The sequence below is a fragment of the Mercenaria mercenaria genome, chromosome 14 (genome assembly GCF_021730395.1).
Source record: "Mercenaria mercenaria strain notata chromosome 14, MADL_Memer_1, whole genome shotgun sequence".
Classification (NCBI taxonomy): Eukaryota; Metazoa; Mollusca; class Bivalvia; order Venerida; family Veneridae; genus Mercenaria; species Mercenaria mercenaria.
The window spans coordinates 25,072,619-25,084,477 of record NC_069374.1 but is presented as its reverse complement, the minus strand read 5'-3'; the positions used below and the strand labels follow the sequence as shown (position 1 = coordinate 25,084,477).

The following is an 11,859-nucleotide window of genomic DNA, read 5'->3' as shown; positions in this document are numbered from 1 at the left end:
CTAGAAAGGTTTCAAATATCTAACAATAAAAATGTTATGATTATTTTATATATGTAAATTTGTAAAAGTAATGACGTTGGATATGCAAAAAAAATGTCTCTGATAGTGATAATACAAAACAAATGCTGCTTTCAGTGCATATTGTAGTTTTAACACAGTCAAATTGTCTTAGGCAAAGATGTTGAAACTGAGTTTTTTTAGCCATATGTGAATTTTATACTAAGTACCATATATGAGTCCCCTAATAATTTTAAGCAGTATCTGATAAGAGTGAGTAAAGATAGGTCAGAATAATGCTAGTCATTACAAATTATTTTCGTATTATAAATTGTTAATATTTTTATATGTTATTTGGTATAATTGTTGGAATTTTGATTGAACTGTTTCCAAGCAATCTGTGATTTATGCTTATAATTGTTGAAAGTTGTTATTTAAGATAATTTTTTCTCTATTTTCTTTTATGTTTATGTCTCCCACACCACTGTGGTGGGAGACATATTGATTTACTCCTGTCTGTGTTTGTCTGTCTGTCACAAATCTTGTCCGCTCTCTAAGTTGAACAGTTCTCTCATCTGATCTTCACCAAACTTGAACAAAATGTGTTTGCCAATAAGTCCTCGGCCAAGTTCGATAACTAGCCATATCGGCCCAGGCACTGCGGAATTATGGCCCTTGAATTACCGAAAATACTGATGCCAGTGATACAGGTCTTGGTGTATGGTTGACTCAGATACAAAATGGAAAAGAAACACCAATCTAGATGATTAGGCAGTTGTGGGAGACATGCGCTTTTCTCAAAAGCAGCTCTAGTTATTTATGATCTTTACAACAGCAATATGGTTGATACAATAAATAAAAAAAGTTGTTGCAGTTTAGATGCCTTCATTTCAAGAGTATTGCCAATTTTTGTGCTCTCTAAGGGGAAGCATATAGTTGCCACTTTGTCCATCCATCCTGCAATTTTTTACTGGTATATTTCTTAGCAACCACTGGTTAGAATTTAGCCAAACTTCATTGGATGCTTCACTATCAAAAGGAGATATGCATGTTTTCTTTATGTTCCAGTTGAATGAATTTTCACTGAGTTATTGCCTTTTTAGTATTCAACATAGTGTACAGTAGTAACATTTCTTGTCTGGGGTATTCCTCAGCAACCACTTGCTAGAATTCATCAAAACTTCATTGGAAGCTTCACTCCCAACTATTGTCTGTATGTTCTGGTCCAATGATTTTTAACTGACGTAATTGCCATTTGGTTATTCAACATTAGTAAACTGTATGTGTCCAGTCAGTGAATTTCTTTTTCGATCTTTTAATATGCAATACAATGTAATCATATATCTGGGTCAGCATTCATCGATTTTGCAGATATATTCTTGTTTCTAAATTTAGGAAGTGCTTGACTTTGTTAGTTGTTTTGTTTTTTGTTTTTTTTTTCAAGTAAAAAGTTAAAGCAGAGTGATGTATACATATTTAGTGATTTTAAAGCAGAATTTGACTTTTGTCTTGTAGTCTATCAAACATGTAGAAAGTCTGTAGTGTTTGTTACACAATAAAAAATATGATGTAAAACAAGGGTTTGATAATGTGTAATGAAACGTAAAAATGATATTATTAATACACAGTTAAGAAGACGTAAATCACTTGTGAAGTATGTAAATGTATAAAAACAAGTTCTTAATACCATTGATAGTAGGTTACAACCGTGATGTTTTACCTCTTTTTTACAGCCTACAAACACATGTTAATATACGTCACCTCATTTCACAACCACATAATTTATGAAAATAAGTCTGAAACACATATTATTGATTCTACAGTAATTACCTTCCAATATTGCAGTGAGAGTCATACAGGGAGGTAATGAAAAATCTAGGAATTAACATTACATTTTTCTACTGAAATAAAATTCAAACTTATAGAAAATATCAGAGATAACAATTAAGAAAATAGGAAATAGGAAGAAATTATTTTTTATTTTTACATTATAAACGAAGCTATTATGACCCTTTTACAATTTGTGTATAAATACAAGTAATTCTAAGCATATATTTATATCCAAGTTGTAGCACTTGTTCAGGTTTATAATGGTTAAAATGAAAAGGAATGCTTAACCAGGTATTAAAGTCATTGCTGTACTCTTTGTTTCATGTGTAGGTATTAAGCTTTGTAACTGTTATTTGGTTTTGAATATACTCCTTGTCGTCCTCATTTCTTGATTTGTCTGTATGTTTTAGCTCACTTATGCAGGAATTGCTGTTGGAGTTATTGTGACCACTCACTGTCAGTCATACATTGTTTGTCTTCCATCTGTCCATCAATCTGTTTGTCCGTTGCCCTTCCACAATTTTTCCACTAAAGGACATCTCTGAAACTGTCTGGTGGAAGTAGATGAAACTTAGCCTGCATGTTCCTTGGATAATCCTCTTAACAACCTTATGAAAAGAATTTATTCCATATATAAATCTGGTTAACAGAAGAGAACAACAGAAAAAAAAACTTTAAAAATCTTCTTGTCAGAAACTACTTTCCCAATTTCAAAATAATTTAACAGAAATGTTTCTTGAGTATTCCTCTACCAAGATTATTCAAATTATTCTGTTTCATCATTAAGCATGGCTGCTAGAGGGCACTTTTCCCATTATGTATATCATTGGAGCTTTCAAAATCTGGTCACAAACAGCTTGCTCCATTTTCAAATTATTCATGCAAATGTTCCATGGGTGACCCAATACCATGGTTGTTCAAGGTATTTTGATTTTTCTAAAGGCACTTTTCCCTTTATGTGTATCATTGGAGCTTTTAAAATCTTGCATTTCATGCAAATTATTAATGTTCCACGGGTGACACAATTCCATGGTTGTTCAAGATATATTGATTCTTCAAAAGGCACTTTTCCCTTTATGTATATCATTGGAGCTTTCAAAATATTGTCACAAACAGCTTGCTCCATTTTCAAATCATTTCATGCAAATGTTCCATGGGTGACACAATACCATGGTTGTTCAAGATATATTGATCCTTCAAAAGAGAAACAACAAAGGGCGAGGTAACTTTTCGTTATATATTACTGTTAATACTCTAGTCTTGGATAGTCTCACTTTTTGCCAAGTCTGAATGTAACTTGGTCAGAATGTTTGCCGCAATAAAATCTTGGATTAATTTAAAACTTGGTTATCAGGTTCATAAACTAGGTCACTATGTCAAACCATAGAAAAAGTCTTGTTGACACCCTGAGGCTATATTTTCTACCTTATCCTTCTGAACCCTTGTCAGAATGTTTGTCGACCGATCTTTATGACATCTAAGTCTTGTTTGAAATTGGTCATGTGGGATCAGAAACTAGGTAACTAGGTCAAATTGTAGAAAAACATGGTTAGAACTATAGAACCCATTTTCTTTGCATGATCTCCATAATATATCAACAGTATTGTTTATCTTTATGAAGTCTAGATCAAGTTAGAAAATGGGTTTCCTGAGACCAAAACTAGTTCTCTTGGTCAACTTGCTAACACTCTAGAGGACACATTTTCTACATGTTTGTCATAGATACTTGTTTTAACCCTTACACTGCTAAATTACTATAATGAACTTGTCCATCTTTCAATATGGACAATACCATTATCAATTACAAGGGGTGTTTGGTCACTGCTTTTCGAAAAGATACTGACTGAATGGCGAACAGTGTAGATCATGATCAGACTGCACAGATTTTCAAAGCCGAGTTACCTAAGGTGAAAAACAAGGTTACTTTGTCAATCACAGCAAAACCTTGTTCACACTTTAGAAACCACATTTTCTACTTTACTATTTCATAAAACTTTGCTAAAATGTTTCTATGAAGTATAGGTCAAGTTTGAAACTGGGTTATCTAAGACCAAAATTAAACTAGGTCACTATGTTACACACATTTTAACAGCAAATATTTTATATTTATATAACTTGAATCTTAAAATATGATAGGTAATATTTATGTGCGATATGAAACTAGTAACGGTATAACAATGCAGCTGAATGTAAATATACTTCTGCAAAATTCAGCGTGAAACACTCTTCTGCCATATACATCCTCTCCTATCATGTTCCAAATGAACAACATGCTTAGCTCCATAAGCAATATTATAAAATACATAACAGATTTAGATACAGTTGATTTCGTTTGGCATGTAAAACTTTATTTTTTAGTTATAGCTCACCTGAACCAAGACTTCTGGGTGAGCATGGTCCAGTGTTTGTTGTCAACATTTTACCCTAAATATCTTCACTGAAACTACTGGTTAGAATTACACTTTGCTTGGTCTGTAGCATCCTGGCAAGGCCCCCCTCTCAAATTTGGTCAAATGGGGGCACATGGCCTGTTTTAGGGGCCGCTAGAGTTAAACATGAAAAAGTTTTAAATTATTTATTATGAACCACTTGATTGACCTTCATCAAACTTGGTCTGTAGCATCATTATAAGGTCCTCTCTCAAACTGGTTTAAACGGGGCCTTTGTCCCATTTAAGGAGGTGCTAGAGCTAAAAATAGAAATACTTTTAAACAACTTCTGAAGAACCGCTTGATGGATCTTCATCAAACTATCATCTGTAGCATCATTGTAAGGTTCTCTCTCAATTTTCTTCAAATGGGGGCAATTGGCCTCTTTTTAGGGGCCACTCGAGTTAGAAATAGAAATGCCTTTAAACATTTTTTCTCATGAAATGCTTAATAGATCTTCATTAAACTTTTTCTGTATCATCATTGTAAGATTCTCTCTCAAATTTGTTCAAATGGGGGACTTGCCTCCTCAATTTAGGGGCTGTTAGAGCTAAAAATAGAAATACATGTACCTTTAAACAAATCTTCTTATGAACCGCTATATGCTTCTGTCAAGGTTTTTAAAAGTGGTCTTTGGCCCGGCTTATGGGCCACTAGAGGTAAAAATAGAAATATCTTTATATAATTTCTTCTCATAAACTGCCAAATGAATTTTCATCAAACTTGGTCTTTAACATAAGTATAAGGTCCTTTCTCAAGTTTGATCGAATTGAGGCACTTGGGCCCCTTTTAGAGACCGCTAGAGCTGAAAATAGAACTACATTTTAATGATTCCTCATGTACCACTTGATGGAACTTCATCAGTCTTGGTCTGTTGCATCATTGTAAGGTCATCTATGAAATGTCTTGAAATAGGGGTGCTTTGCCCCATTTAGGGGCCGCTAGACCTTAAAAAAGAAAAATCTTTTTCAGTTCATATTACGGCATGTTACGGTTTATTGATTTTCAGTGGAGTTATAGCCCTTGATTTATCGTAGTTTACTTTGTCTGTGCAACTGCTTATATACCGGTACCACAAGGTGGAATGACATCAAACTTCATAAAAGTTATCACATCCAAGCTTAATTATGGGCATAATCCAGTTCAGTGATTTTCAGCAGAGTTATGGCCTATCGTATTTCCACAAGGCCGTACAGGAGTGCCAAACCTAGTTATGCATATCATTGGCATATCCCGGTTCAGTGATTTTCATTGGAGTTATGACCGTCATATTTAGTGTTTATACCACTTGACTTGATTTCACTAAACCTCACGGGTGATATTATATTGATGGAATGTTATGTTAAGTGATTTTTACTGGAGTTAGGGTCCTTAATTTGTGTTATTTTACTATTGTCTGCGTGCTAATTAGTTGAAGACATACGTTATTCGTGAAAAACGAAAAACAATCTCTAGTTTTTTAACTCTTTTAAAACTGTCACCAAATGTTTAATATTCATATTTAGTTAACGACCCATTAAACGGAAAAATTTACTTTACTTTATTTAATATAAGAAACATATTTTATTTTGTATTGCCTATTGTTGTTTCCATCTAATGAACCAATTGTAACTTAATAAATTAGATAAACTCTGAAGTAAAAAAGACAGCACTTTTGCATGACTGGTGGAATTAAACATGTCAATTATGCAATTGCAAATATACCCTGCTGCCTGTATACCAAATTTTTTAAAACTGAACAAACATGGATATTTTGTCAATAATTGATACGAAAATAAAAACTAATCTTTGGCATTTATCAAATTTATTAGGAACAATGGGTTCATTAGATGTAAGCATATTGTAAGCAACACAAAATAAACATGTGTTCCTTAATTTGGTTCTGTTTAAAGGGCCGCCGCTTTGATTTGGATAATATCATCTTTGCCTACTTTTTCTCTTGCTTATTTCTGATCAGTTAAGCATTCTCAAATGAAGGATGCATTGAATTTTATATGTATTAGTTATTCCTATCTTATTTTATACTTCTAAATTTTATCCTGGAATCCTTAATTTTGGTGACAGTGTATATACCGTGTTGTCGCAATTCTTATAGCCCGCTTTGCGGGTTATATGCATGAATTCTCTTACCTATATATACATAGTTGCTACTTCAGCTTACTAAGTAATTACGATAGAGTATAATATGTAAATCTATCTACGTAAAGATAAGCATTCAGTGTGTAACACTCAACATTAATTGAGAAAGTAAGAACACCACAGTGCACATACCTGCCTCCCGATACTTACCTGTGTTTCTGTACTTTGGATTCATGATTCAACCACCGTTACATTAACACGAGTTTCTGGGGTATACAGTAGCCGATGTTTATTATATACTACATCTGAACTGATTGATCAAAAGTTAACTAAGTGTGATTTTAAAAAGGGTGTTAATTTTACATATCAAAAATGTCTCGACTTGTTGAATTAAGGAGATATAATACTAGTCAGCCCTGGGGTTTCAAAATGCAGGGTGGTACGGACGTCGGAATGCCACTTTTCGTCGCTCATGTAAGTAATATTTTTCTTTTGTTCTGTACATTATAATTATTACTTTTAAGGCGAATTCTTTCTCCATGTTTGCTTAATACAGAAGTCCTGTTTTGACAGATGATCGAGTGACGGTCGGGGAATAGATTTTCACCGTTTTCACTTTTAAATTATTAAGTAATTCTGATATTGTAGTCCAAAATGTTTCATTTTCATTTATATAAAACTACAGCGTTTTTATTACGTTTTTTTTCCCAGTGAATTATTCACTGGTAGGCTAAGAATTAAGATATATAAAATGGGTCAATTTAATCAAAACGTGCAATGAGAAGAGAAGCTGTAAGATCAAAATATATAATATCTTCCAACCATATCTTGCATTTTTACTCGTGGCTATTCACGCGTGAAAATAGTGCATCTGATGTTCTCTCATGAAAGTATTTCTATCTTACACTGAAACAAAACAAATATTCTTTAAATATATAAATAGATAATAACAAATCGGTCGTGTTAGAATGTGTTTTAATTAACGAATAAGTGATAAGCATTTAAATTAATTTTATCTCTCTCCATGCAGTGCAAATAGTTTAGTACTAAAGTTATAAGTTACCTAAATCATATAACTTGATGTATATTGTAGAAACATATTTCGTTTATTCATATATCAATATTCTGTACACAGGTATTTTGCCATAAGGCTTTCCGATCATCCGCCCGTTAAGAAGTTGTAAAAACAAGTTTAATGTTCAAATGAACAAGTTTAATAACATTTTGAAAGGTAAACTTCTGTCTTGAAAGATATTTTAGTCAATGAAATAACAGTATTTTCAATGTGGATTATTATGATATCAAATATCATTTGTATAGTACATTTTTCCGGAATCTAGTGGGTTACCATAGCAACTGTTTCGTATATCTGCATTTTGCATTCAGTAATTATAGAAAAAAAACTATTAATACAAGCAGGAAATCCTATTGACTCGTATGATAAGCCATGTGGCTTTCATAGACAATAGAATAAGAAGTGAGTTCCATATTGATCAGTCAGAGATAATAAAAATCTGATCCTCTACATTCATGAGATTTTTATCATAACACGTAGCAGGGGAGTAGTGCATCAACTGCAGGTAAACAATAACAAACACGCATGTGCTTAGTATGTCTGCCGAATGGATAATCTTTTTTCATTAAAAAAGTATATTTCTGTGTCCTTTATTTCGTTTTCTCTCTATCTCTGCAATGTCCTTAATTAGCTCTAAATATTTGTTACGCGCAGAAAAGGGATATAAACACACAATTTGAATAGCCTCGGAAGTTGTCTTCTGTAACAAAACATATATATAGGAACTAGCATATACACTATACATTAATAGCTGTGGAATAGGTAAATCATATTCAAAGCAATATATTCTCTAGTCTTTGCACGACAGTAAAACATTATTTTAAAAGAAGCATTAATGTGTTCTTATTTTCCACCAACATAAATTTAGATCATTTGGCTGTGCAATGTTTCCAAGAAAAAAAAGACGTCATTTTTGGTCACTTACTTAAACAATTCAATCCAATTTGATATACATCTTCAGTTAGTAGGTGTTTTTTTAAGCCAGATCTAATACTAGTAATGCATGTTACTCCTCCAGTTTCCAGCCGGATGTTCATGGTGCTAACACACACACACACAAACCACATTCCACAAGGGCTTGAAATATTTAGTACCTTAATCATGTTTATTTTAGATACATAGGCACGAAACTAAATGGAATTACTCAAAGTCATATAATTATAAACTCGCCCGGTTTCTTTTTGTTTGCCAGTGTTATACTGAATTAGCTCTAACGCATTGCAGAAAAATACATAAACTCCAAGCAAGTTTCCTTGACATGATGTTTATGACCAGTAATACATTTGACAGGTTTCTCCGAACAGTATCGCTGGACAGTCCGGGTTGAAAGCTGGTGACGCTATACTACTGATCGGTAGTGCTGATGTTGTTGGATTCACTCACGAGCAAGCCAGAGGTGAAATGCTCCGCTGTGGCAACGATGTAAACCTTACCGTTCAAAGGTTCGTACTTATAACTATATCTTGCGACGAACCGGTGCTGATACAATACTAATTTATTGATCTTGTTTATATTTGAAGCACCGCATGTTCTCGGTAAAGTTTAGTATGATTAAGTAAAACATTACCCGTAGGCAGCGCGCATGAAAATTCGTTCAAAGAGAAGTTCTTTCCATGGAAAGAAATGGGGGAATAAAACTTGCGGAAACTTGTACTATGCAATATAGAATATACTAATCACTTGTGTATCTTATCATGTGATCTTAATTCACGAATTAGTCTAGCCTGAGCATCGATCTGACGGGTAGCCAGGAGCTGACATCAACCCTTCATGGCTAACTTCTTCGTTCATTAGAATACATTGTAAATGTGACAGATTTGCTCACAGATTTGTTGATCAGAATTTTCCTACCATATTGTTTCATTTGTAGTGGAATCATCAACCCGCCAGCAGGGTCTGTGGTTGAAGAGGAACGTCCCCGGATGTCAGTCAGTGACAGTGATAGCCCATACCAAGACGTTACATCAAAAACATTTAAAGTGTTAGAGAACGAACTACCAAAGGCTGAATCATCAGGTAAATATTTGATTGCTTTTTGCTCATGATTCTAGTAAGTTACTGAAATATAGTGGTATTTTATATCTCTGTAACATGCTCCCACTGTTTCGAAACACTATTTTGTCTGAATACCAGATCTTATGTGTTTATTCAATGAAGTAAGTACTCATCTGAACAAACAAATATCCATGGTTACAATTTACTTACTTAATTTTCATGCAATTTTTCAGCTATTTATCTTTGTGGGAGCAAAAATAGGAACAAATGGTATATGTGTATGCAAATGAAATATTAAAGCCGATAAAATTGTAATAACGCTCAGCATGCTCAGTATTTATCTAGTTTGTTAAAGGTCACACCGACATAATAAATATAAGTCATAAGGCGGCTCTCCAGCTGTTACTAATACAGGAAGACCCCTAGATGCCCCTCAGAGCGTTATTTTCAGGCACGAGCGGCTACTGGGTAGACTCAAACACTGGCTTCCTCACATGAAAAAAAAACCACCTCAAGCGAGGTTCCTAACCCATAGTTGTGTGGGACAAGTGATTTGAAGTCATTGACCTATACCGCTACGAAGACCTGTAAGCAGAAATGTAACCCAATTCGTTTGGTAAATGTAGACCTAAACTTTGTCCGAGCATTTCTTCTTCATGCATGGAGGGATTTTGATGTAACTTAGCACAAATGTTCACCATGTCATGCACAAGAATCAAGTCCCTAGGTTTAAGGTCAAGGTCAGTTAGAGGTCAAAGGTCAAATTCAAGAATGACTGTCCGGGGCATTTCTTTTTCATGCCATGGAGGGATTTTGATGTAACTTGGTACAATTGGTCACCACCATGAGACGGAGTGCCATGCGCAAGAACCAGGTCCCTAGGTCTAAAGTCAAGGTCACACTTAGAGGTCAAAGGTCAGATACAAGAATGACAGCTTTGTGTGGAGCATTTCTTCTTCGTGCATGGAGAGATTTTGATGTAACTTGGCACAAATGTTCACCACCATCAGGCACCCTTTGTTATTACTATAAATAGGTTATATTATGACTTTTTTATTATTGGCCGTAGTGGAAAATCGAGACCACTTTTCTGTGGTACAACATGTATGTTACATCCAATTTTAGGTGTATTTTGGCCTATCTCTACCTGGTAAGGAGTTTCGTGTCGACTTAGAATTTTTTTTCATCAGCCATTTTGAAATGATGCTCTCCAAGAATTACAACACAACTACAGAATTTAAATTCCATATGCAAATACAGTGCTAGTGTAAAGAAATTTGCTCTGACGGGCGTATATTGTGACACTAATAGGGTGTCTGTTAAGGTTATTTGAACAATTATATTGACATTGTTCAAACGGTATTGGTACCATTTTATTAGAACTACTGACCGCATACCCATGTTTTATGCCTAAAAAACCCCGAAATAATCGTTTTATAAAATATTTATCAGATCTCTGATGTTCTTTAAAACAGTGTGGAAATTGTTTCCATAATGTTTATGTATTAATTTTGTGCACAATAAATGATAATGTTTAAATGAACGCACACAACAAGTTAACGAATGAAACAAAAATTGGGATAAGCACTATAAAATGAAATAAAGTATGTCAGATAAAAAAAACAGGCTTCATTTACGTAACTGGTATCAACACAGTGCGCATCATCATAGTCTTAAACTGTCAGACAGAACCAGCCGGATTTGCACTTCTTTGACTTGAAGCTTCTTGGATACATCTAGTACTATAGTTATGAGTTGTTAACACTTACTTTCCCTGTTTTAGGTGCAAGACCAGCGTCCATATTTGACAAGAAAAGACAGAGTAGGTCAGCGTACACCAAAACTGACCAGTCCGGTTACACCAAACCTTTCGGTCAACAATAAGGAAATGTGGAGTACTGACCGTATTTGTATTTTGTTTATGCACGGTGCACACCTGTCACATTTAATACTGTTTCATAGCTTAAATTGCGGATATCAAGCTGTTCTATAATATACTGTTTCCGTGGCACTAATATGTTCAAACCTTTGGCTTTGTGGCGCAGTGATCTTATTTTTCGAACAGATAAAAATAGTTCCTACATTTTCTGGAACTCCAGGAATACGAATATAAAAAGCATGGTGAGCTGAAATGACATACATGTGCCACGAAGGAGATTTGATGGGAAACGTGTCTATGAAGAGATACTCTTATTACGTATACAAATGTAGGTCAGTTTCACCGGTATTGCATCTCAGCTAACGTCGGGAATTACACTTCAAAATGCTTGCTGTGATCGTTCTTACTATCATTGTCGTGGAATATATTAAATACGATTCTGCTATACCATTCACCATCATTGTAATATTTGGTAAATATTTTAATTATATTTTTTGTGGTACACTCCTTCCGAACATTGCTGATCGTTTTGGAGGGTATCGTTCTGTTTGTTTAATAAATGTTATTTGTTTAAA

The 11,859-nt window shown here is 34.2% G+C and overlaps 1 protein-coding gene across 1 annotated transcript; it reads left to right on the top strand.

Moving 5' to 3' along the window:
* The first annotated feature begins 6,517 nt into the window (after nucleotides 1-6,517).
* On the top strand, nucleotides 6,518-11,859 carry LOC123526596 (PDZ and LIM domain protein 5-like). The gene is made up of 4 exons (XM_045305836.2): nucleotides 6,518-6,809; nucleotides 8,701-8,852; nucleotides 9,281-9,426; nucleotides 11,189-11,859. Exons 1-4 carry the CDS (start codon nucleotides 6,708-6,710, stop codon nucleotides 11,287-11,289), a joined length of 501 nt encoding a protein of 166 aa, XP_045161771.2. The 5' UTR covers nucleotides 6,518-6,707; the 3' UTR covers nucleotides 11,290-11,859.